We start from the raw sequence: 25,688 nt of genomic DNA on the forward strand, positions 1-25,688 counted from the left end.
TGTTGGTTGAGAATCATTTCATGAGATGGGAAGCCAGAAGATCTTTTAATGTACTTAACAAATCTTAGAAATTTGTTTATTTGCAAATGGTAACAGCTGTGAACCTGAGAGAGGAGGTGAGCACATAGTTGTCTATACAGGCAGTAGAATTCAGAATATAGGTAACTACCATCTGCAAAAAGAATGTACAGGTACAGAAAATCTCTTCATGCAATTTACTAATGCAAAATGGCTCTTTGGTAAGAACGATTAGCTAATAGGCATGGAACAATTCATCAGTAATATAAATTATACAAATGGTATCTTAGTATCCTTTTCTTTTTCCTTCAAATTGGCATTTTATGTAGATTGTAATCCAGTGACGCATCATCAGTGTGGAGATGGGAGATGTATAACAGCTGATTGGGTATGTGATGGTGACCATGATTGTACAGACAAATCAGATGAGGTCAACTGCTGTAAGTTCCCTTAATCTTGAATTACTTTTTTCTTTCTTTAAAAATAAAAATGTAATATAAGTAGTGTGCATACTTGTATGGCCAAACTACAAGCTTATTTGATTTCAGAAGTTCACACCTGACAAACATCCTTTCTGTGAGACAACTGTAGCAAATTAGACATTTGTTGCCATTGCTGAGAAGTCCCAACATTGCTTTGTGTTTCAGCTTCCTGTTAATTACAGAATTACCCTTTCCTTAATTGTAATGTTTCCACTAAAGAGTAAGTAATGAGTGTATGTAACCTCCTAAACTGTAGGCATTCTGTGTTTGTGACAGGTTTCTGATGTGTCTGTGGCCTGTCACATCTTGTCAGAAGTTGGACTTCTGTCTGCTTTGATGGTGTTGGCTTATATCTGCAAAACAACTATGGTAGCATATTGCTGAGGGTGTAACATCAGTTCTTGGGGAAATAGCACATGTTTTAGTGTGATTAAGGGTCTTGTAAAACATGTGCTTATGCTGCTATGATTCTTGCTGCCACTCAGTGCTTGAGTTTGTGACTGCTTTTCTATAATTTTCCCTAACATGTAAGGATCTTACCTGAATAAAGTAATGTAAGTGGACAAAGAAAAGGTGACAATTTTTATAAGAGTAAAAATGATGGGTTTATTTTGTCTTGGAAAAGCTAAGACTTAATCTCAACCTGTTGCTCACACCTGCCATATATAGTTTCAGTCTGTAGTTAAAGGTCAGCACAGCTGTAGGCTGTTAAAAACAGAGCCTAAAGGTAGTGAAGGTCGAGTGACCTTCAGTGCTAAGCAGTGTTATCAGCTCCTCCTTAAGTAATGCAGACCTTCATTAACCTAAGTTGCTCAGAATATTTTCTTTTGCTTTTTTCTCTCTAGCATGTCACAGTCAGGGGCTGGTGGAGTGCAGAAATGGGCAGTGCATTCCTAGTGCTTTCCAGTGTGATGGAGATAATGACTGCAAAGATGGAAGTGATGAAGAAAACTGTAGTGAAAGTAAGGATATGCCTCATTTAACTCTTATCACTAAACTTACCATTGACTGCTTTGTTCTGAAGTGCCTTTAGCTAAAGCTGTCTGACAAATTTACTTTATTTGCCTTTCAAATAACACTTGCTAAGTCTGGTTGGTGTCTGCCTTCACACAGGGATTTGTAAGCAGGATTTTATTAGGACTTAAAAAAAGTTACAGAAATGGAGGTGATATTTAGCATAGCATTTAGTTATCTGACATGATCAGTTGTTACTAGAAATATGACTTATTCACATTGTCTGAAGATGTTTCTTCAACATCATCTGTATGCCCAATGTAAGGATGTCATGGCTGACAATGCAAACACTAAGTAATGGTGGCAATAAACCCTTTTAAACAGGATAAGGTGGTAAAAGACAGTCTGTATACAGAATAAGAAATTAAGTAACTGATTTTGCACATGGAGGAGAGAATTTAATGGTTTGGAAAGAAGCTGTCACCACTGTGAGAAAGAGAAGTTCAGGGATTTGTCACATAAGCTAGTTACCCAGGTAGTATGCTCAAACCTTTTGATGAAGTGCTGGTTTTAGCTCTTCTTAATGCTATATTTAGGACCATAGTCTTTTGGGGTTTCTTTTTGTTGTTTTTTTAACCACTCAAAGGAGGACAATAAAGCTTCAGCTCTGCAACCTTTCTTCAGGATGTCATTTATAGTCAACCAAAACAATCATAAAATGAGAAGCAGATCAACTGAATGGCACTGAAGAATAGTTCCCAGAGGGTATTCTCTTTCAGCTAGGACCTATTGTTCCCTTTGAAATATGATTTACATGACTTTTCATATTCTTCTAGAGGATCATGGTAAATGGCTCTCAGAGATCACACCTCTCATTCAGAAACTGGGATATAAAAGTGACATCTGGACAGTGCTGCACACTTTTCTTCCTCACAACACCTCCTTACTGCACTTGAAATGCTGTGGTGCACTTATTCACCTATGTAAAGGAAATACTCAGTTGTTACGTAAACTCTGTATATTCCCATCACTACACTCCAATCATTGGTAAATTGAACAGTAGAGTTCTATTTCCTGCAGATCAAACTCTCTGTCAGGAGGGAGACCAGCGGTGTTCTTCCTGTCCTGATCCCTGTGGAACGTCTCTCTGTGAGATGAGAAACAGCCAGGCAAACTGCAGTAAGTAGGTCACATGCTTCGTATTGTCACTGGTTTAGGGTGGTTTAGGTTATAATGAGGATGCAGGGTAGGTAAATTAAAGCAATACTTTTATTTACTGTCTAATGTGCATATGTAATGAGTAAGTTTTGAAAAGGGCAATGTTGAAATAAAAATGTCATCATAAGTCTTGATTATTGATGTACTAAGAGTTCTAATATTTGACATGGGGGAGTTTTCCCTTCTGTGAATTTTTTATGTGTTCTTTATGGGTGTCTACAGTTGCACATTTTCTTAACATTTAATGACATTCAGTGTCTACATAAAGTAAACAACATAGTGTAAGTGTAAAGGAGAATTTACTGGTTTATTTTCAAAATATAAAAAAATATTTACTGTGTTTAGTAGTCTGAAGAATCTTTAGCCCTTTTATAAAGGGATAATTTTGATATTCAAACTGGCAAACCTAAGTATTCTTCTGACCAATGCATATTGTAGAGGATCTGGATCTTCAACTCAATGTCATTTCTATCCTGTACTATACCACTCCATGCAAGGCTCCTGTCGTGACTGTCACTTGCTTCTGAACAGCTGTCTCTCTCACTTGTGCAAGACAGCAATGTGAACAGATAATCAATAGAAGTATATTTGTCTAGCTTTTGAAACTGGGGCAGAACTGTATTAAAAGTTATTCGGAATTACTTGAAACTTGGTGTTGTGTTAATACAGTCTCAGCAGTTCAGGTCACATTTGCACATGGGCAGCCTTGGCTTCACTTACATTGAATGTGTAGACATAGTCCAAAGTGCTTTGTTCTGCAGTTATCTCTGCAAGGTATGGCTTGGTAGTATATGGTAACTTGTGGGGATAGTGTTATTCCATTTAGGATGGAGCAGATATAGAAAGGTCAACTAATCCTGACTCCATAGTCTCTCTAGAGTTGTGACTGTCACCTACAAGTGTTTGTTTGAGAAAGGCACCATTCTTGCTGAGGCCTTTAGGCTCTGCCGAAGTAAAGACATAAGATGTTTTATAAACCATATATATGCTTTACATGTGCTTCTATCAATGCTTCTCCTATGTTTTTGGAAATGATCAATCATAAATACCATGTTTAGCATTAGATGGAAGTTAGGTTACACCTTTGGTCAACTAGCCCAAACTCCTGATCAAAGCAGTGCCAATTAAGTCATGAGGTTATGACCTTGTGCAACTGAGCTTTGAGTATCTTCAAGGACAGAGATTCCACAGTCTTTGAGAGATCTGTTTCATTGTTAGGCTACTCTCATAAAAACCTATTTTCCCTGTAAGTGACTGTAATTCTCTGTGTTACAACTCATGTCTTTTGCCTCTCATCCTATCCCTGTATGCTTCTAAGTGTCTGGTTCCATCTACTTTACACCTTCCCATTAGGTAACTGTTAAGAACAGCAGATCTCCCCTAAAAAAAGATCTCACCTTAAAGATGTTCTCTAAGTTCCCTTTCAACCCAAACTGCTCTGTGATTCTATGACTTTTGGCATGTAATATTTGAGTTCTAATACCATGCTCAAGTTCCATATCATGAGAAACCCAGAGCATTTTAGTGAAGATTTGAGGAAACTTCTTCACTAAAAAGCAACTGTCTGTAATTCCTCGTGGAAAATTCTGCACTAAAAAGGGCAACTGTCTATACTTCTTAATGGGAGTAACACATAATCTGAATTAGTCTTCTGGATCATCTATCTTTCTGCCTTTTTGGTCCAGTGAATATTTAATTGTTCATACACAATAGAACAGCAAGACAGTTTGGGACATCTGGAAGTACTATTGTCTTTTTTTTTTTTCATGTAATTTTTGTTCTTTGTGTTTTGACCAGTTATTTCATCTTTGGTAAGAAAAGAGAATTCTTACGGAAAATTTCAGTTTTGACAAAGCAGTATTTTCTGCTTAGAAAATTCCAAAGCATAGGCCACATTTCACAGTATTGAATACAATGGATGTTCTACATGTGTGATAGTATCTGATCAGTTTAGGTTGGCATTATAATGCATTTATAACATATTTAGGATAACAGAACAAATATGTGAAGGGAGAGTGTAAAGAAAACAGGGCCAGGCTATTCCAGTGCTCAGTGACAAGATCAGAAGCAATTGGCACAAAATGAATCATGGGAGCATAAAGAAACTCTGACCATAAACACTTTCTTTACTATGAGTGTGACTGAAGACAGGTTACCCAAGGAGATTGTACAGACTTCATTCATGAAGACAGTCAGAAGCTGTCAGGGCATGATTCTGCAGAACCTGTTCTATATGGCCCTGCTTGAGCAAGGGGGTTGGACCAGATGTCCTGCAGAGAGGCCCCTTCCAACCTCAGCCCATCTGTGATTCTCTGAAACATCCCATTCATGTCTATTACTATGTTTGGAAGTCATTCCTATATGGTAGATAGAGCAAGTTAATAATAAACACAGGAAGATCTTAAACCCAGGTATAATCTGTTTGGATGTGGGTTTTTTTTTATTTTATTTGTTTGTAATCTGGTTTTGTTAGTATAAAAGATGCAGTGAATTTTACTCCTTGTTCCCACTCATTAGGTTGTACCCACATATACTAGAAATAAGGGAGTAGCAGGATCTCTTAAACTGTAGGGCAGACTAGGAAGGAAGGATTAATAGTTGGGTTACTTAAATTCAGTCAGAAGTTCCCCTGGAGGCTATGTTCTGTTTGTTACTCTGTGGATTGTAGAGAATTGGGTGTGAGGCTCAAAGTTATTATTTTCAAATCTACATAATGTAATAGAAGCTTTGTAAACAGTGTGAAAATTATAACCATACAGAAAACATGTAAAGAACTATCCTCCAGAGGCCTTTCAGAGGACCAGATTTCTTCTAAAATTTGTCTAAATCCCCATAAATGTAAGGCATAATAAAAGAGAAAAGTCTGTGTGAGGGTCAGCCCTTTAGTCTTGAATGATGTTACGTTACACAAGTACACTGCATGTGCTTTTGTGTTCATCATGAAATACAGACAAACATGAAGTATTATGTACACATCAAGAAAAGACACTTACTGGGCAAAATCAGAAGACAAGCCCAAACTGATCTGGGCATCTGAGGCTGAAATGAGGGAGGACAAGGGCTGGTTCATTGGGAAAAAAAGGAAATGGCAGTAATGTGAGAATTGTTGAAGTCATTGAACCTCATGTACCCTAAAGCAGGGGCTAAGTGCTTTGAGACAACTGAAATGGTTCAGTGTTGGCAGTATGCAAGGATTGAGCAGAGAGGAAAAGCTGTATGAAAAATGAGCTTTGTTATCATCAGATTAGAGGTAAATTGCAAAATGTTTTAAGAGGAATGATAGACCAAGAAAGACTGGCCAGTTCTGTTGATTAGCTGTATAACTGACTGTGGATCTTCTTTCAACTTCTTCTCAAAGCTTCAGCTATGGAATGACACAGTTGCCAGACTGTGCTGGTAACTGATGGTAGCAACTGCCTGGCAGAGAGTATTAATCATGTTAAGAAACATTTACTTCCAGAATAGGCAAATATATGCAGTCTTTTGGTAACAAATTACTTTTGAGTAGTATACTTTTTCATGGAAATTTTTCTCATATTTCAAGAGAAACTAAAATGAAAGTTTCCCATTGGTCTTGTCTCGTTGCTAAATAAAAAGCTGAATTTCAGTCTGAATTGAAGTGAAATTCTGTCTTTAGTTTTCTGTTGTGGTAGAAAATGGTAAAATAATTATTTGTGACTACCAATTTGAGAAGAAATACAAAAGCTCCACATTTTTTAAAATCCAAAATACTTGGTCGGTTCAATATTTGTTGTGATAAGCCTCTAAAAGCTGGGCAATTTTTGTATATACCTATAGTCTCTATAACCATATGGACTTGTAGTTGTTGCATTCATTTTGCCATTGCTTGCCATTCTCTTTATTATTAATTATGTCTTATGTGAATTAAATTCATGGATTGTTAAGGGGTTGGAACGAACCTTAGAGATCATCTAGTTCTAACCTCCTCTGCCATGGGCAGGGACATCTCCCACCAGACCAAGTTGCTCAAGGTGTTATCCAACCTGGCTTTGAATACCGTCAGAGTAGGTGAATCCAATACCTCCCTGGGTGTCTCACCACCCTCACAGTAAAAAATTTTCCCCTGATATCTAATGTAAATTTCCCCTCTTTCAATTTGTACCGATTACCCCTTGTCCTATCATTGCAGTTCCTAACAAAGAGTCCCTCTCCAGCTTTCCTGTAGGCCCTTCTGATACTGAAAGGTTGCTATGTGGTCTCCACACAACCTTCCCTTTTCCAGGCTGAACAGTCCCAACTTTTTCAGCCTGTCTTCATAGGGGAGATGCTCAAATCCTCATATCAATTTCTTGGCCTCCTCTGGACTTGCTCCAACAGTTCCATGTCCTTCTTACATTGAGAGCACCAGAACAGTGTGCAGTACTCCAAGTGAGGTCTCACAAGAGCAGAATAGAGGGGGAGAATCACCTCCTTCGACCTGCTGGCCACACTGCTCTTGATGGAATTGTTAGCATGTAGGCTGCTTCTTGCTCAGTGCTTGTGCAATACATAACCTAATTGTCCCCATTCTTTCTTCAGATCTTAGTATCCTGTATTCTGATACTGAAAGGTTGCTATGTGGTCTCCACACAACCTTCCCTTTTCCAGGCTGAACAGTCCCAACTTTTTCAGCCTGTCTTCATAGGGGAGATGCTCAAATCCTCATATCAATTTCTTGGCCTCCTCTGGACTTGCTCCATTCTGATACTGAAAGGTTGCTATGTGGTCTCCACACAACCTTCCCTTTTCCAGGCTGAACAGTCCCAACTTTTTCAGCCTGTCTTCATAGGGGAGATGCTCAAATCCTCATATCAATTTCTTGGCCTCCTCTGGACTTGCTCCAACAGTTCCATGTCCTTCTTACATTGAGAGCACCAGAACAGTGTGCAGTACTCCAAGTGAGGTCTCACAAGAGCAGAATAGAGGGGGAGAATCACCTCCTTCGACCTGCTGGCCACACTGCTCTTGATGGAATTGTTAGCATGTAGGCTGCTTCTTGCTCAGTGCTTGTGCAATACATAACCTAATTGTCCCCATTCTTTCTTCAGATCTTAGTATGCAAAAGAAACCCCAAAACAAATTAAAAAACAAATCCTGACTTCTGTTTTCTATACAGAGAAATTGTTCAGTCTTTGTCATTCAAGATTTTTCAGGACCTAACTGAATAAAGCCTCGAGAAACCTGATCAGTCCTCAGAGATGACCAAGGTTTGAGCAGGTGGATTAGAGACCTTTTGAAATCCTTTCCAACCTGAAGTATCCAATGATCCCTTCTTCATTTTGGCAATTGCCCTGCCAATATGAGGTGTGTTATGGTAGCATAGTAAGTACACCAGTAGGAAGTGTGTTGCTGTACAGTAGGAACTCTTGAAAATAATCAGAAACTTGATTTGAAGAAAAGAAATCTATTTTTAAAGGATGATTTATTGTACCAAGTTAAAAGGTTGCTCAGGAGGTTAATGCATATTAATAAGGAAATATAAGTCTCTTAACTGGTTATTAGGTAGGCAGAAATCAAGCCCACCTTTACTGGTATGAACAGCTCATTTTGAGTTTTGAGCTCTGGAACTTGCAGTTTCTCAAACGTGAGAGGAAATCCCCTGACTGATAAATTTGTTAAATGCATATGTAATTATTCCTTCTATGTTTCATTTAATCTCACACCATTTGTGGTTTTGTTTGTTTTCTTTCTGTCAAAGGTCAGTGTGAACCAATTACTCTGGAACTTTGTATGAACTTGCCTTACAACTATACTTATTACCCAAACTACCTGGGTCACAGGACGCAGAAGGAAGCCTCTATCAGCTGGGAGTCTTCTCTTTTCCCAGCCTTGGTTCAGACCAACTGCTATAAGTACCTGATGTTTTTTGCCTGTACAATCTTAGTACCAAAATGTGACCCCTATACAAATCAGCGGATCCCACCTTGCAGGTACTATACTATACTTTATTTAATTCTTGATTATGTCATATTTGTCTTTCCAAATCTTATGTTTCCATTGAAAATGCCAAAAATTTTGTTTTGGAATTCCATAGCAAAAGACAGAGAACCTTATTTTATAGGATCATTAACTTCAGTTCATTATTTGTGTGTGTTTAGCATCTGAAGTATTCAAAACAAGGAGAGGAATATCAGTTCATTAATTTCAAAATGTATATATAGACATTTCAGTTGGAAGAAACTCAGAATGGTCATCTAGTCCAACTGCCTGACTGCTTTAGGACTGACCAAAAGTTAAAGCATGTTATTAAGGGCATTGTCCAAATGCCCCTTAAACACTGACAGGCTTGGGGCATTGACCTGTTCCAGGGTTTGACCAATCTTTCAGTAAAGAATTGCTTTTTAATGCCCCATCTAAACCTTGCTTAGAGCAGCTTTGAACCATATCCATGTGTCCTGTCACTGGATCCCAGGGAGAAGAGATCAGGACCTCCTTCTCCATGTCCTCTCCTCAAGAAACTGTAGGGATCAATAGGGTCACTCCTCAGCCTCCTTTTCTCCAAAGCAGACAAGTCCAAAGTTCTCAGCCACTCCTCACAGGACATTCCTTTCTCCAGCTTTGTTGCTCTCCTTTGGGGGTGTGTTCATGGACCTTCACATCCTTCTTAAATTGCGAGACTCAGTATTCAAAGTGAGACTGCACCAGCACTGAATATAGTGGGATAATCACCTTTTTTGACTGGCTGGTGATACTGTGTTTGATGCACCCCAGGATGTGGTTTGCCCTCTTGGCTACCAGGGCACATTGTTGACTCACACTGAGCTGCTGCTCACCAGCATCCCCAGGTCCCTTTTTGCAGGACTGCTTGTGTGCCTGGCATTGCTACATCCTAGATCCTGAACCTGGTATTTGTGCTTGTTAAATTTCATGCCCTCGATGACTGACCAATGCTCCAATCTTTCTAGATCTCCCTGCAAGGCCTCTTGTCCCCCAGAAGAGTCAACAGCACCTCCTAGTTTGGTATCATCAGCAAACATGGTAATGGTGCATTAAACTGCTGCATCCAGACCATTGATAAATGTATAGAACAGGACTGGCCCTAGAGTTGAGTCCTGAGAAATAGTGCTGGTGCCTGGTTGCCAGCCAGATGCTGCCCTAGGACCCTTCAAGCTCTGCCCTTCAGACAGTTCTTCACCCAGTGCACTGAGAACCTGCTGACTCCACTGTTGGCCAAGTTGAGAAGAAGAATGCTGTGAGCTTTGTATGAAGCATTTTCCATTTCTGTGTTTGATTAGAATTGCACCAATATAAAGGCTTCTTAAACATAGAATCAATTAATTTAATTTGAAACATTAGCATTTGTAGTGGTTCCTTGCATTAGTGCATCACTTTATGCAAAGTTTGATCCAACTGCTATTAACAAAAACGGAGATTTTAATGCACCTTTCAAAATTAGGAGTGCCACATCGTTCTGAATTACAGGGTAACTTAGATTTTCTACTTGTCAGATTAATTGTTCTGCCATCATCAGCAAGTAACATCACTGTACTTTTTAGAGATATGCCTGTATTTATTTGAAAGAGATTATGTTCTGTAAATCTCATGGCTTTGGTAGCAGCAGTTGTTGCAGGTTAGGAGAGCTAATAAACCTGATCAGCAAGCAGAAGTCTTTGAGCTACTGACCACTAGAGCCTTCTCATACTTTATTTCTGCCTCTTTTATTGGGCCTGCCTTGACAGCATTAATCAATTAACATCTACTGCATTGAAAGAAAAGTCCATTGAAAATTGCAGTACATGTCCTAAAATTTCCTACCGTGTGAACTTGTTGACAAATGTAGACATGTATTTGTCTAGTGATGTGCTTCCTAGTGCAAGATAAGTGTGAGCCACAGGGAAATTTATTAATATACTGTTTAATTCTCCCATAGGAACCTAATGGGCAAATTAGAATATTGCATAAGGGAGAGCTGTGAAATGTCAGTGTGGTTTGTGCAAACTCTGCTTCAGGCTTTCTTCTTTGAAAATCAACTTGTTGTGTTTTTTTTTTAAGAGAGCAATATAATAAATAAAAATTGTGCTAACTTATTCTAATGTAGAGGGTTACAAGTTAAATTATAGACTCTTTACCTTCATACTTAGCTAACAGATTTTGGGAAGTATTGCAATACAGTTGAATAGTCTTCAAATGTAAGGCATTAAGCAGATAAAGAGGAACTTGTAGAAACCATAGGACAATTTACTTTGACAAAAACAAACTAGGAGGGAGCACAGCTGGGACAGGTGACCTGAACTAGCCAAAGGGATATTCCACACCATGGAATGTCATGCCCAGTATATAAACTGAGGGGGAGATTGCCTGAGGGGCCAATCCAGGTTCAGAAACGGGCTGGCATCGGTCCATGGGTGGTAAGCAAGTGTATTGTGCATCACTGGCTTTGTTTTGTTGGTTTTTGTTATTTCTTTCCCTTTGTATTATCAATTAAATTTGGAAAAAAAATAAACGGGTGGGATCCTACTGTTGAATATTTTTCAGCCTGTAGAACTAAGGAGAATTTTCTTTGACTCAGTATGACAAAGTCCAAATCAGCATAGATTTAGAAAATAGGATCTAAAATGTGCAATGAATTGCTGAGTCTAGAAACAAGAGAAGATGTGGAGAAACATCATGGCTTTCAAGTAGGTAAAAGTGAGGTTCTGTGAGAAAATAAATACATTGTTTACCATGTTCTGTGAGGTTAAACCAGGAAGCAATGGATTTAAAGTATGTCAGGAGATCTACAGATTAGATATAAGAACAATAATAGATATCTGTGTATGAGAAATCTACCCCTGTACATAGACTTGTATATCCTGTGATAAGGAAGTATGTTAAATCTCGCCAACTGAAGAGTTTTTCAAAAACAACTTAAATACCTCTTAAGCATGACTCATGCTTGTGTTTGAAGGAAGAGATTAAAAGGATGTTGAGCTTTCTAATTCTGTACTGCCTGGGTAATACTCCATTTAAAAAAAAAAAAAAAGAGAGAGAGAAGTAGTTGAAAAAAGCAGAGATTCAAACTACCACAGATTCAAGACAAGACCATAAAAGTGAACAGCACATAACCTAGGATTCCAGACAAAATTACTGGCTTAATGTTTAAAATATTAGGGGATTTTTTTATTATGCATATTCTCTTCACACTTTTAAAGCATTTGACATTGGGTATTTTGAGAGACAGGATATTAATCTAAATGGGCTGAATGAATTTTGTGGGGTGAGTCCTGTCTTTACATGGTAAAAACAATGCAACAGGAGGACTATATTCCTGCCTTTTTCCAGATGTGGTACAAACTTCTGTTGCTTTAACTGACTACAGCCTCAGGACTGGGTGATCCGTGCTTTGCTTTTCATGAAGTTGTAATTTTATTGAATTTCCTGGGGAGTTCTTTGCAGGTTTAAATACTTTGTTCTTCTGGAACCACATGGTTTCTGAGGTAGCATCATCAGAAGAGGTAGCATTTCACTGGTACAAAATGTGTTTGGATTTTTCTTTTCCTGAATGACTGCAGTTAGTGTTTCTTAAAAAAAAAGGTCTCTGCTATCTCTTAGAGGAGAGGATGCTTGTAAGTAGTTATATATAGCTATTGTCAACCTGAGTTATAACATAACTGGATATAGTAACTTCAAATAATGTTTCAACAGTAGCATAGCTTTTGATATATGGGTGGGGGTTTTTTAATGTAAAGAAATCTGCTTAACTGATTTTTTTGTCTTCATCTTTAACTTTGGCTAGGATTATTAACTTCCAGTATCAGGGAATTTCTAAGGCATTCACTCAGTGACTTTGTACAATTCCACTTTGACTCCTCAGGACGTTGTGTGTACAGTCTAAGGAACGCTGCGAGGCTGTACTTGGGATTGTAGGTCTGCAGTGGCCAGAAGATACAGACTGCACTCAGTTTCCAGAGGAGAACTCAGACAACCAAACTTGCCTAACACCAGATGAAGATGTAGAAGGTAACTCCTATACATATAACAGGAAATTAAAGATTTAAATAGGTTTCCCAAGTCACTGGTGGTTTTTTTTAAAATTTTGATACCTCCTCTTTATAATATTTAAACCATGGGAACGATTCCAAACTGAGTTTCAAGGTATTTCAATACGTACAATTTGCAGGTAAGACACAGTTCTCATGAGAAGTCTATTTGAAGGAAGGATCAATTACCCTCAATATATGAGAGTCAGTGTTTGAGATGAATTGCTAAGACCACACCTACTGCTTGCTTGTATTGATATTTCAATTTTTTATTTAATTACATGACCTAATAATGCTTTTCTAACCAGGAGGCAGACTCTTGACAATCTTTAAAAAGCTGAGCCCCACAACAGCTCTGAGAAAAAATATGGTAGTGTAGTGTCTTTGGCAGGTATCAGTTGCTCTTAGTTTTTGTTTGGGGAAAGTTTTGCAAAGAGTTGTACCGAATCAACTTCGTTAGCAACTGACAAATTTCAGGTTTTGGGTTCAGCCAAGATATTAACCGCTGTGGGTGTGAACCTGGAACAAAAAATGAAATTGCCTTAAATGCTTCTAGATATTCTTTCTACGTATGAAGAGAGAAGCTGTGCAGCTTTTCCTTCAGCAGTGCTCATGGAGTGTGAGATCTGTGGGTATTCTGAAATGCATTTCTTGCCAAAATGCCAGTAAAGTAGCTGCAAAAATAGTGAGATGATGTGCACTATAGTGCCTGCAATGTGCTGATGGTGGTCAGTTCTCACTCTTCTCCTACTCACCTACATGGTGATGACATCTTTCCACAGCCTTGATTTTGCTCAGAGAAAGCAATGGGCAAAAGCTAATCAGTCTGGAGTTCTTTTAGTGTAGATGTATTGCAGTGAATATAGTGAAGGAGTCATAAAAAAGGAGTGAATCATATATAGCAGTTACTACTATTTCTTCAAGCAAAGTCCATGTGCATGTGAACCTAATCTTTACTTATAGTGGGAAGCATTTTGCTCCCCCTGTCTCTGTCCTGTTGTCTATCTACTTGAAATGTGGATGGCAATAGAGGTTGCCATTGAAGACTGAGGCAAAAAAGGTGTTGTGTACCTCAGCCTTCTCCTCATTCATTGTTACCATTGTTACCAGCATTGTTTTTCAGGGCAGTACCTTCTTTGGCCTTCCTTTTCTGGTTGACATACCTGTAGAAGCCCTTTCTGTTATTCTTTGCATCCCTTGCAAGGTTCAGTTCCAGCTTCACCTTGGCATTCCTCACCCCATCCCTTTACAGCCAAACTTCATATCTGTGCTCTTCCCAAGTTACCTGTCCTTGTTTCCACTGCTTGTGTATTTGCTACCTTCTGTGCTATTTGACCAGCAGTTCCCTACTCAGCCGTGTTGGTCTTTCTCCTTCTTTGCCCTATTTCTTGCTCCTGAGGATTGCTAGCTCAATGGAAGATGTCCTTAAAGTTCTGTCAGCTCTGTTCTGCTTCCTTGTCCCAAAATGGTGCTCTGTAAGATGAGGCAGAAGCAATGTATGCTTAATTAGTGGACATTTATAGGAGGTTTATTAATTCAAATAGACACACAATTGTCAATATTTTAGTTTATTTTTATCCTGAGGATTTCTTACACTCATTTCAACACATCACACAACACCACAACAGTGAGAGGAGTAGCTAGAAAATCCATATGCACAGTCTAAACATTGCATGCCAGTTATTTGGCAAAGTGATGAAGTTTGACAGAGGGCAGAATGTGAGGGAGAGCTCTGGAAAATACTGCTCCACACCACTCACAGCACAATTGTTAACAGTCTTGCCTGCTACATAGTTCCAGTCTAGTACTGCACAAGATTTCTATTGCTGTCATTTACCCTTCTGGAACAGCCACGGTGATAAGTGCGTGCCCATGTCACGATGAAGATTGAAGCTTATGGAGTCTTGTTTCTCCCTGTTCCTTGTCACTGACAGAATGTTCACCCAGTCACTTCAAGTGCCGCTCTGGGAGGTGTGTCCTGGCATCCAGAAGATGTGATGGTCAAGCTGACTGTGAGGACGATAGCGACGAGGACAGCTGTGGTAAATAAATTCAATGCGTTGGAATGGAGGATAGCTGCAGCAGTAGGAAATGAGTTTTGTTTTTCCTTCAGTTACTTGAAGTGCAGCATGACAGTTCAGAGAATAAGCCCCCTTTCCCCTATTTTCTGTAAAAATATGTTTGAAAGTGGTTTTTTTGTGGTTTGGGGTTTTTTTTGGTTTTATTTTTTAAAGATGGTGGCAGTAGAAATACTTAAGCAAGCATCCTTCTTGATAAATGTCAATACAATTTATGATGCTTGGTCATTTCAATTCTGCTAACCTTACTGCAGGTAAGTATTCCTTTAGTAATCAAGCTAAAAAATTCTGCAGATTTAATTATTTTGATGTTGCTGGAGGTTCTACTGAGCTAAAATGTAGCTCCCTGGTGGATTATAACTAGAATCCATAAATGTTGTTTTAAATGTATACATGATAATGTTCTCATTATCATGTATTGGCAAAACATCTGTGTTGCTGAAGTGGATTCTGTACTGCAAAGGTCAAGAATTACAAGTTTTTTTCAGATTGGTCAACCTCAAGGTGTAAGCACAAGTATAAAGTGGAAACCACAAAGTTTATTCTCCATTATGTTTCTGAGTTTACTTATAATATAGATGCTTTTGCCTTTTAACTGAAGGGGATGCACTGAGCTTGAGAATAATCAACAAATCTCTTGGTCACTATATATCCCTGTAGTGCTGGCAGAATGTCTTTATATGACTAAGGTGTAGGCTCCATGGAGGTCTGGCATCCCTAGGGGGAAAGAGGATAATTATATATCACAAAGATTTAGAGAAGAGTTGTGAATATGAGTAAAGGATTGGAAAACATTCCAGAAGAGTATCTGGGGGGAGGGGGAGTTTAACACAGAGCAGGTTAAGATGGAAATTCTGTTTATGTGAGCAACAAAATTGTGGCAATAAGAGTTTCTACTCAGATGCACAAAAATAACATAAAATCCAACACTAGAAAGCTGAATCTAGGCTAAACTTCAAGCTTGACAGCCCTCTAAAATGCTGCTTTTTTCAGGGCAGGTTGTTTTAATGATTGCAGCAACCAAGGGGTTCTTTATCACTAATGTGCAATTTGTTCTCAGTGTCTAGAAGCTTCCAAACCATGTCTGTATTCTCTCTCCTCTTTCTTTCTTCCCCATTACCCTCTCCCTGTAAAAAGAAAGGAAAAAAAGCCCCACAAAATACTGTATACTCTCTGAAATATGATTCAGTAGTAGGTTGTCTCTTGTTTGGATTATGGAGGAAAGTCAGAGTGGATGATCACAGTGACTCTTTCAGAGATTCTCATCTTTTTACCTTGGAATCAATTGTCTCAGTTGTCCTCCCTGCCAAATACTCTTTGTGACCACCAATTTTGAACTCCTTAGAAAACTAATTGCTATGTGTCTTTTAGGATAGACATTAACATATGAAATATTGCTCTAATATGTAACATTCATTCCTCGAGTGGATCTCTCTGTGTCGCTATAGTCTAGACAGAATGTGACTAGCAATCAGCAGAATTCTTATCAGTTTCTATAAATATAGAAGACTGTATCTGCTAGGAAATTACCACTCAGAGTGACATTACATTGACCAGAGGTAATGCTGTTACTGAAGAACAAAAGTCCTTGTAGAACTCCAGAGGTAACTGCCTCAGACTCATTCACATTCCATGTGTGCAGGACAAAATCAAAAGTTAATGATCTTTCCATGTGTAAATGGCTAGCTTAAATTTTATTATGTTTATCCTTTGAAATTGATTTTATAACATTAACACTCAGCATTTAATTTAAAAACCTTGTATTTAAAGTGCCTTAAATGACAGGCATAGAACAACATCACAGCGCAGGGAGAAGGAGGCTGGAAAAGACTAGCTGCAGCTTAAACTACTCTGGCCAAAAAATGTAAGTTAGAACAGTCCAAACAGACTAAGGTATACTCTAACCAAGCAGAGCAGAGAGGTATTCAGCACCCACTGTCTCCTTCTGTTGGGAATCCCTGTCATACTTTGACATGATCTTTGTGAGCAGAAATCTCACCCATCCAATTGGCAGTGAACTCCTAAGACTTTAGTGCCATTTAGGCCTGGGATTTGAGGAGACAATGTGACCCAGATTTCTGAAGGTGAAACTTCTGAGTGTATTTCAGTAAAGGAAGGAAAATTCTGAAAAATATCATTATGAAAGACGTCATGAAAGTTTGAGATTATTAAATATGCTGGATTCTAATTGATTGTATTAATTTGTTAGCTGCTAAACAATACTTCTGGCAGGGAGCAGAAGAGGGTCCTACAGCTACTACAGAAATCAAGGACATAACATTAAAACCCAGTGTTGTCTTTCACTATTTTCTGCAGTCTGAGTTCTGACCATAGCATTTTAGTTGAGAGAAAAATGTGATAGTCTGAATGTTAATGACTTAATAATAATCATTGCATGGGAAATATACATAGGGATAACAAATGGTACCTTCCTGCCTGTTTTGAAGAAGAATGAAGGTAAGATCATATGTGAAACCCTATCACTTGTCAAAATATATTTTTGAGATTGGGGATAATATAAATATGGACCACTTTTCCTACCTCTGTTTTCACTTCTCTTTCATTGTCACCAAATTAAAAATGCATGCTACAAAAATATTTAGAGATGAAATGTAAATACTCCAAATGGTAGATAGCCTCTACCAACAAAACAGTGTATTTGAACACTGAATTCAGTAAGTAGTGAATTTCTCCTAGGGAATTGTCTCTGTATTTGTCTATGTTGTACACAAAGTTTTGGGAGAGCCACTTGAATTTGCTCTTGGATTCAAATGAAAAGTATCATCTACAGAACAGGCCAAACAAGGCAATCAAATAATCTGTTTTAGTCAGGAGAACACATTGTTTTTGTGGCTTACTGTAAAACTGGAGTGTCACATATGCAGGACATTAGTATGTCAAAGTATTCAAACTGGTATCACAATGAAGCGCTGTATTAGTTGATGGAAATAAAAAACATAATAAAACAAGAGAAAACTCTTTTCTGAAATGTAGCTTGGGCCATTCCTAATTTCCTCTAACTGACTAATGGGAATTTTACTGTCAAAGCACTTTGACATAGTTTTGTTAGTATTCCTTTTGAAATCAGAGAGGTTGGTTAGCAGGAATTTGAACAGACAATAATGCCTTGTGTTCCCTGCATTATTATGCAGGGAAGATTGAAGATTCTTGCAGCTTTCAAACTGGCTTGGTCTAAGATCATGGAACCAGGAGTACTGTTTGTGGACAGTACTTAACAGCTCTTTCTACCTTTCAGTGTGATTCTGCATTAGATTCTGTATCAGCATTGCCAGAAAAAAACCCAGAAATTCTATGCTGCTTCACGGAGATTGCATGCTGTCATAGGATTTGCTTTTGAAAGACTGAAGGTCTGTGTAGTATGCTTTTAAAAGGATTTCTACAGACTACAGGATTAGAAAAGTTCCTAGTAAATCTATTTCAAGAGCACTGGTGTATGAGTTTTGAACTCATTGACCTAATGCCTAAACCACTGGTTACAGATCTGTGTAGCATAATATAATTATTATTTTAAAAGCACTGAAGTATTATGAAGTGTTACATATTTTAAATCCATTTATCGAGTGTGCACTGTGACAATATTCTTTCCTTTTTTGCATTAGTAACTATTCTTGGTACCTTCTAAAATTTATATTATAAGTGAAAATATTTTGTGTGTTTCAGGATCGTTAAGCAAGAAGAAAACAGTTGATTTGATATTGCTGTGCAGGTGTTTCAGAATTGTGCTTCTCTGCCTCCAGGTTGTAGAGAAAGGGGTCTTTGGGAGTGTCCTTTGAAGAAGCTGTGCATCAAACACACTATGATCTGTGATGGTTTCCCAGACTGCCCTGACATGATGGATGAAAAGAACTGCTGTAAGGGCTCATGCAGTTTTTTAGGCCCATAAAGGGCTGATCACATTTTTGGGATGCAAAGTGACTGAAAGTAAAAGGGTTTTATACACACAGAAAGCCTTAGTTGTTCCTTCAGTTTCCTTTTTTAGTTCTTCTATGGCACCAATTTATCTGTTTCCTCGTCTTGTGTTCTCTGTTGTTCATTTCCTTGGATCCTTGCTGTCTCTTTGGTCACTCTGGTCCTCTCTCTTTTTATCTCTCTCTCTCATTCTTGTGTCTTTGTACTTCTTTTCTTTATTCCATATAGCTTTCTGACTTCTTTCCCCAACTTTTCTCAGCCTTATTCCATACAGGTATAGCAGCTGCTTTGTAGGGTCCCACCCTGCATATGAAGCTGGGAGTGAGTGCCATGAGATGTTAGCTTCACTTTAATTAGTATATCAGTGGTACTCTGAATTCCCTTCTTTTGGGAAAACCTGATGTGTGGGTATGTCCCCAAGACAAGGAACTCAGACATGCTGGGTGACACAGCCTACACAAGAAAGAAGAGAAGGTTGGTTGGCAAAGTTGGCTTAAAACTGAAATCTTCATTCTCTGGGTAGTCCTGGTGTTTCACCAGTTTTGCTGGTATCATAGGATATCATTTTTTGATCTAAAGAAAAGATTGCTTCTGAGCCTCTGGAATTCTCTTGGGAGGGACAGGATGGTAGGCACATTTTATGTGCTATGTGGAGTACAAACATATTTGCCAAAATGATTGGTAACTTGCATATACCACTAGATCAAACTTAGTTTCTTTTTGGGAAGAGTCAGCTCACAAAACATTTCTTAATCTGCTTATCATTTTTTGATCTAAAGAAAAGATTGCTTCTGAGCCTCTGGAATTCTCTTGGGAGGGACAGGATGGTAGGCACATTTTATGTGCTATGTGGAGTACAAACATATTTGCCAAAATGATTGGTAACTTGCATATACCACTAGATCAAACTTAGTTTCTTTTTGGGAAGAGTCAGCTCACAAAACATTTCTTAATCTGCTTTTCATTGTGAAAAACTTGGTTTCTTTTTGGGAAGAGTCGCTCACAAAACATTTCTTAATCTGCTTTTCATTGTGATGATTATACCATTTGACTTCCTAGCTGTGTGCTATAATCTAAAAATGTGAAGGTGGTATTAAAGTTATTCACTCGTGATCACAAATTAAGATCATGGCAGAGAAAAGATTATCTGAGAGCAAAGGTAATGTTAATTTATAATTATCAGACTAGCTTTCCTCTCTGCTTTTGAGCTGGGGCTTGTATATTCTGAAATGGCAGCAAAGTTTCCCCAACTGAGCACTTCCAGTTTTTGAATCATGCTCTCTCTGGAGGCAGAGTTAGAAATGTTTTTTCTGGGTTTACATGCTTTATTCCAGAGCTAGAAAGATCACTTTTGTCAGGGTAGGCAGCACTGCCTTCTCTATCTGTGTGGCTTTCACTGGGGAGTACACTTTTTACACTAGTGTTGCAAATAAATGCTTGGATTGTATGACAGTATAAATGTTAAATATCAGCCAAACATAGGCACAACTGAATACATCTTCCTTCCATACATTCTCTGCCTCTCCATCCTCCCCCAGCTCTCAGAATCCCCTGTTGGTGAGCTCTGTAGAAGCTGGAAGTGTGTTAGTGAGGAGGGCACTGTAGTGCTACACACATACCTTTTGGGAGGGGGTTTGTTAAGCTTGTGGGAAAGCTAAAAGTCACTTGTAAGTGGAAGCTCTTGTGGTTCCTGCACTGCACAGACTCAGGAAATCCATATCTCATGCTGCCAGCTGGCAACCAGCTGTGGATTGGAGCATGTCTATCTGTACAGCAGTTCTCCATCTCTAAAATGGAGATAAAAATAATTCCAGAATTTCAAAAAAGTTAAAGAGAATCCAAAAATTAATGTAGAACTGCTGTGGATGAGAGGAAATATGAATTCATTACAATAAAATAATTTTTCAAAGAACATGAAGAATTAAACAAATTTGGAGCAGTCTGTTAAAAAGCACAGAACAGTATTTTTTCACTTAGAGCTTCTGAGAGGCTTAGACAGGTTTCATATGACAAGACCACAAGTGATATTAAACAATCCCAGATCTTGCATTTCCAGGCACTCTTCCTTCCCATTGATTTGTGCCTGACAGCAAACACCTTCTACCTCAGGGATGCATTTGGTTGCAAATCTGCCTCACTTCCTTGCTCCATAAAGCTGATCTGTGCCTACCTTCACTGTCCCTCTCATTTTTTTCAGTCTCAACATGAACTTCATATTGATCACTTCTTTCTCAGACTGAAGCATGCTTTTGTCCTTGCAGCATTTTGTGAAGAGAGTGAACTTGAATGTGCCAACCATGAATGTGTGTCACGTGAGCTCTGGTGTGATGGGCAAGCAGACTGCAGTGACAGCTCAGATGAATGGGACTGTGGTAAGTTCCTGCTGTGGGGCCCCTCAAAGTGATGTTTGGGTGATGGTAGAAATCACTGGTGATTTGATTTAGAATACAGTTGCAGTGGTAGAGAGCTGCTCCCTCTATTACCAAAGGGAAGACTGGGTTTAAGTTGGGGAAGCATGCAAGAAAGTGGGCAAAAGAGAAAGGAAAGACTCAGTATGAAGTGTCCCTGTACACAGATAGAAGAAAAGTGATGTGGCACGGAAATGTGTAGATGGTGTGTAAAATCTGGAAAGTCTTGTGGACAGAAGAGAGATTAGGAAGATGTTGAGGGTAAGAAGGCCATCTTGAGAGTCTTTTTTGTATGTGATAAAACACTTCATGAACTTTTATATATAGATGAAGAGAGAAGCAATGGTGATGATCTTGTAAACAGTAGTTGTTTTTTCTTTCTTTACACCCACAAATTGTTATGACCAGAACAGTACATATTACTGAGACCTAAGAATGGCATCACTCTTACGTCAAGCATTCATCCCACAAATTGCTGTAGTGATTTCAATTAGACTATTTGTGGGGTGACACATCATTTAACAAGATTAAGATGAATCAAGTTTAAGTCTATCAGAAACCAATGTGAGCCTGTGCTGGTGAGCCAGGAGTATTCTGGTTTATTCTAATCCTCAAGATGCCTTTCCTGTTCAGTGTCTCATACTGTTCAATCTTAGCAAGGTTCTGATAGCCACAGTGGCCTTGGTTTTAAACTGCAGAGCTGTTCAGCATATGAAATCAGGCGAAGTGCCAGCAGCTTGGAAAACTCTTTTAAATATAGTTATATGTTTTCAGTTTGCCATTTCTAAATCTATGTGAAATAACAGTGAAGTTTTCCTCCTTTTTTCTTCCCAGTTACCCTGTCTAAAAACATGAATTCCTTGATGTTCCTGACCATTCACAGGTCAGCTGCTGATAACCATGTTTGTGCTGATGAGTGGCAAGAAGAGTTAAGCCAACTGGCCTGCAATCAAATGGGTTTAGGGTAAGGTCAGTAGTTTGTAGATTTGATGAATTTCTGAGGACGATTGGAGTGCTGGAGTTAGATGTGAATGATGATTGATCACTGCAATGTTAGATCTAGTGTGGAAATGGTTCATAGAGAAAATACGTCATGAAATTTTGTGAAGTATGGCAGTTTACTACAATCTAGGCGCTTTCACCACTTTATAAACTTTGCATAATTGTTATTAAAGGAGTGTGTTGAAAAGATAATGATGTCTTGCCAAGTCTCAATATTTGAACTTGCAATTATTGCTGAGAAGCAGAATGGTTTGGCAATGTCTGTTTCTTCCTTAAGAATTAAAGCAGATTTAGGAAGCACAGGAAAATTTCTCTTCATTTGCATTCTGCAATAAATCCTGTGTGTTAGGCAGGCAGATATATTTAACTTGGGCATCTCTGAACAATTAGTTGTTGAAGATAGTGCTTTCTGTGTGGAACTTGGAAGAAAAGATAGCCAGTGGTGTATTTAATGAGCTGTTTACAGTCACCACTGAGGGTACAGGTAAACTGGACTGTATATTTCCAGAACTCAAATAGTGATTATGCCCATTCTTTTTACATATACATACATATATAGATAAAGATAGATAGATATAGAGAGATAGATAGATATAGATATAAATTAGTGAATAATTGTAAAATATTTTAAGCAATGCTCTTCAAGTATTCTCAATGGGAACTACTTCATTTTACTCCTTCAGAAAATGAAAGTTGTGAATGTAAAAATTCTGGCCGTATTTAAAGCACACTATGGAAACACCATGCACCAGCAGGGTGTCCAAGAAGGCCAATGCCACCCTGGCCTGTATCAGAAACAGTGTGGCTAGCAAGACCAGGGCAGTGATTGTCCACCTGTACTTGGCACTGGTGAGGGCACACCTCAAGTGCTGTGTTCAGTTCTGGGCTCCTCAATTCAAGAAGGACATTGAGCTGCTGGAGCATGTCCAGAGAAGGGCCATGAAGCTGGTGAAGGGTCTGGAGCACAAGTCCAGTGAGGAGCAACTGAGGGAGCTGAACTTGTTTAGTGTGGAGAAGAGAAGCCTCTGGGGTGATCTTACCACTGTCTAAACTACTTGAAAGGAGGTTGTAGCCAGGTGGGAGGCAGCTTCTTCTCCCAGGCAACTAGTGACAGGACGAGGGGACATAGTCTTAAGTTGTGCTGTGGAGGTTTAGGTTGGACATTAGGAGAAATTTCTTAAAAAAAAGGGTGATTAGACAATGGAATGAACTGCTCAGGCAGGTGGTGGAGTCACCGTCCCTGGAGATGTTTAAGGAAAGGCTGGATGTGGCTGTTAGTGCCATGGTCTCACTGACATCATGGTGTTAGGTCATAGGTTGGACTCAATGATTTCTGAGGTCTTTTCCAACCTAATTGATTCTGTGATTCTGTGGACACTCAGTTTTGTGGCTGTGCAGGTTTCATTAATAATGACTTATCATTATACTTTTTTTTATATTCTTGTTTATTTTTAGAGAAAAATAGTACAATGAGATATCAAAGTTGAGATTTATTAATGCCTTAGGCCAAGACTTACAATAAATGGTAGCATGTGGCATTTGTATTTTCTGTAAAGCACTGCAAACTGGTTTTCATAACTGTGGCTGGGGCCTGGCCAAATGACAGCTCCCAATTGCTGCATAATTTGGTGATTTGAAAATACTAATGTCTTTCTAACAGCTATTAGATATTTTAGTTATTCCAAAACGAAAGATATATTTAATAATTCAGGCTAAATTAATCTGAAAGAAATGAAGATAATTAAATGACTGGTTAAAGTTACGTTAATTTAGCTGAAAGTGATAACACGTTTTACAAGAGTATTAGTCTATTTGAGAGGTATAAGCATTGTGTCTAAAGCAACATTAAAGGTAATTCTATTCTGCCTACTGCACAAAATGCAAGCAATTTTCCTGGCTGTTCTCCAATTCTAATTCCACAGACAATGTGGTTCTCCATTTTTTCACAGCACATTGCATACAATGTGTTGTGTGATGTATGATGCAACATCACAGAAAACTGCAAATTCCAAGCATCATATAAAAGGCTTTGGACTACTGGTGGCTGTTGCTCAAGTTATGCAGTATGCATTCTTATTGGTTCTTATGTCTCCCTCTAGGGCAAAAAGAATGTTAGGTATGAAGGAAGCTTTAGTTTGTAATGCTGAGTCTAGTGGGAATGTTAAGGCTTAGGTTTCATTGTTTATAGCCAGATGGGCCTATCACCTGATCTGGTTTCCTGTTCATCTCAGGACACATAAATTTATTCAGACACTTCCAACTGAGTCCCAAATTTAAATACAGTAAATTTAAATGAAGTTTCTGGAAATCAGGTTTCCTGCTAGCACAGGTAGAGAAGTCGACATTTCTTGTTGATTAAATGGTGATCAGAAACCAATGGTCTGTTCAGCTCTGAATTTGACAAAGGCAGAAGTTAGTGGAGCTATTCTGTTACTCTGTGGCAATGTAGTGGAATAATTTGTCTTTGCTGCGCTAGGATGATATAACAAATACAATAATTATAAACTTCAGCAGCTTGTACTCAGCAGAGCACAGGGGAATTTGACCTCATCTGCTCGTTCTGCTCTAGCAGTATCAGCACAAAATCACAGATGTTTACCAAATAACTTGGTTTTGAAAATCTACTGTAAGCTCCTCCTGCAGCTGCTGCCCCTGTCAGATGAGGCAATGGGGAGAGTAAAAGTGAGAAAACTTGTGGGTAGAGATAAAGACAGTTTAATAGGTAAGGCAAAAGCCACACATGCAAGCAAAGCAAAATAAGGAACTCGTTCACCACTTCCCCTAGGCAGGCAGGTGTTCCAGCCATCCCCAGGAAAACAGGGTCCATGTAATGTTGACTTGGGAAGACAAACATCATCACTCCAAACATCCCCCCCTTCCTCCTTCCCCCATGTTACATACTGAACATGATGCTATATGGTATGGAATATCTCTTTGGAGAGTTGGGGTCAGCTGTCCTGGCTGTGTTCCCTCCCAAGTCCTTGTGTACCCCCAACCCCTCACAGTGAGGTGGGGAATACCTTGAGCAAGTGCTGATCAACAGGAACAAAACCAGCCCTCTATTATCAACACTATTTTCAGCACAAATCTAAAGCATAATCCCATACTAGCTGAAGAGAAAATGAACTCTATTCCAGCCAAAACCAGCACACAGAAAAAGTAAGCAAGGAAATTTTTTTTTGTTTCAGCATAACTACATAATAACTCATTCTTCATAGGCTGAAGAACTAGTTTATCATCACTAGTTTATCCGTTAGGACATAAGACTGAGAGATTTTGAAACCTGGAAATATCACAGTGATTACCTACTTTCCATCAAAAAATTAAAGAACTATTTAATCATAAATGTTTTAGGTTTTTTACCAATGCTGTGAATCTTTTTAATTTCCATTTTCTATGTTCCAATGTGTTTTCACATTAAAATTTCAGATTTCTCTGATTTCAATGCTGCTAAAATCATGGTTTTGATCTTTTACTCTTTATTCTATGGCACAGCTGTGGCTTTAGAGAATAACACTAAGACCAGAAACATCTTAACCAGTGAGTGAGTACAGACAGGAAACAGATGCTGTTCCAGCTTTGAAATAGGTCTAATTTGTTTTATATTAGTTTATATTTGTTTTATATTATATAATATAA

General features: G+C 38.6%; 1 protein-coding gene across 1 annotated transcript in view; it reads left to right on the forward strand.

Annotated features, from left to right (window-relative positions):
* LOC103806146 (atrial natriuretic peptide-converting enzyme-like) overlaps window positions 1-22,015 on the forward strand; it is a gene marked incomplete at its 5' end in the record, with an annotated part of 71,592 nt that extends 49,577 nt beyond the window's left edge. The window contains 9 exons of the mRNA XM_009078825.1: window positions 348-458; window positions 1,346-1,462; window positions 2,535-2,633; window positions 8,371-8,602; window positions 12,466-12,611; window positions 14,566-14,673; window positions 18,468-18,581; window positions 20,901-21,011; window positions 21,882-22,015. Of these exons, the coding sequence (XP_009077073.1) occupies window positions 348-458; window positions 1,346-1,462; window positions 2,535-2,633; window positions 8,371-8,602; window positions 12,466-12,611; window positions 14,566-14,673; window positions 18,468-18,581; window positions 20,901-21,011; window positions 21,882-22,015 (1,172 nt within the window). The remainder of the gene's footprint in view (window positions 1-347; window positions 459-1,345; window positions 1,463-2,534; window positions 2,634-8,370; window positions 8,603-12,465; window positions 12,612-14,565; window positions 14,674-18,467; window positions 18,582-20,900; window positions 21,012-21,881) is intronic.
* Window positions 22,016-25,688: the final 3,673 nt, after the last annotated feature.

This window comes from Acanthisitta chloris, unplaced genomic scaffold, assembly GCF_000695815.1.
Source record: "Acanthisitta chloris isolate BGI_N310 unplaced genomic scaffold, ASM69581v1 scaffold8797, whole genome shotgun sequence".
In the NCBI taxonomy this organism is placed as follows: domain Eukaryota; kingdom Metazoa; phylum Chordata; class Aves; order Passeriformes; family Acanthisittidae; genus Acanthisitta; species Acanthisitta chloris.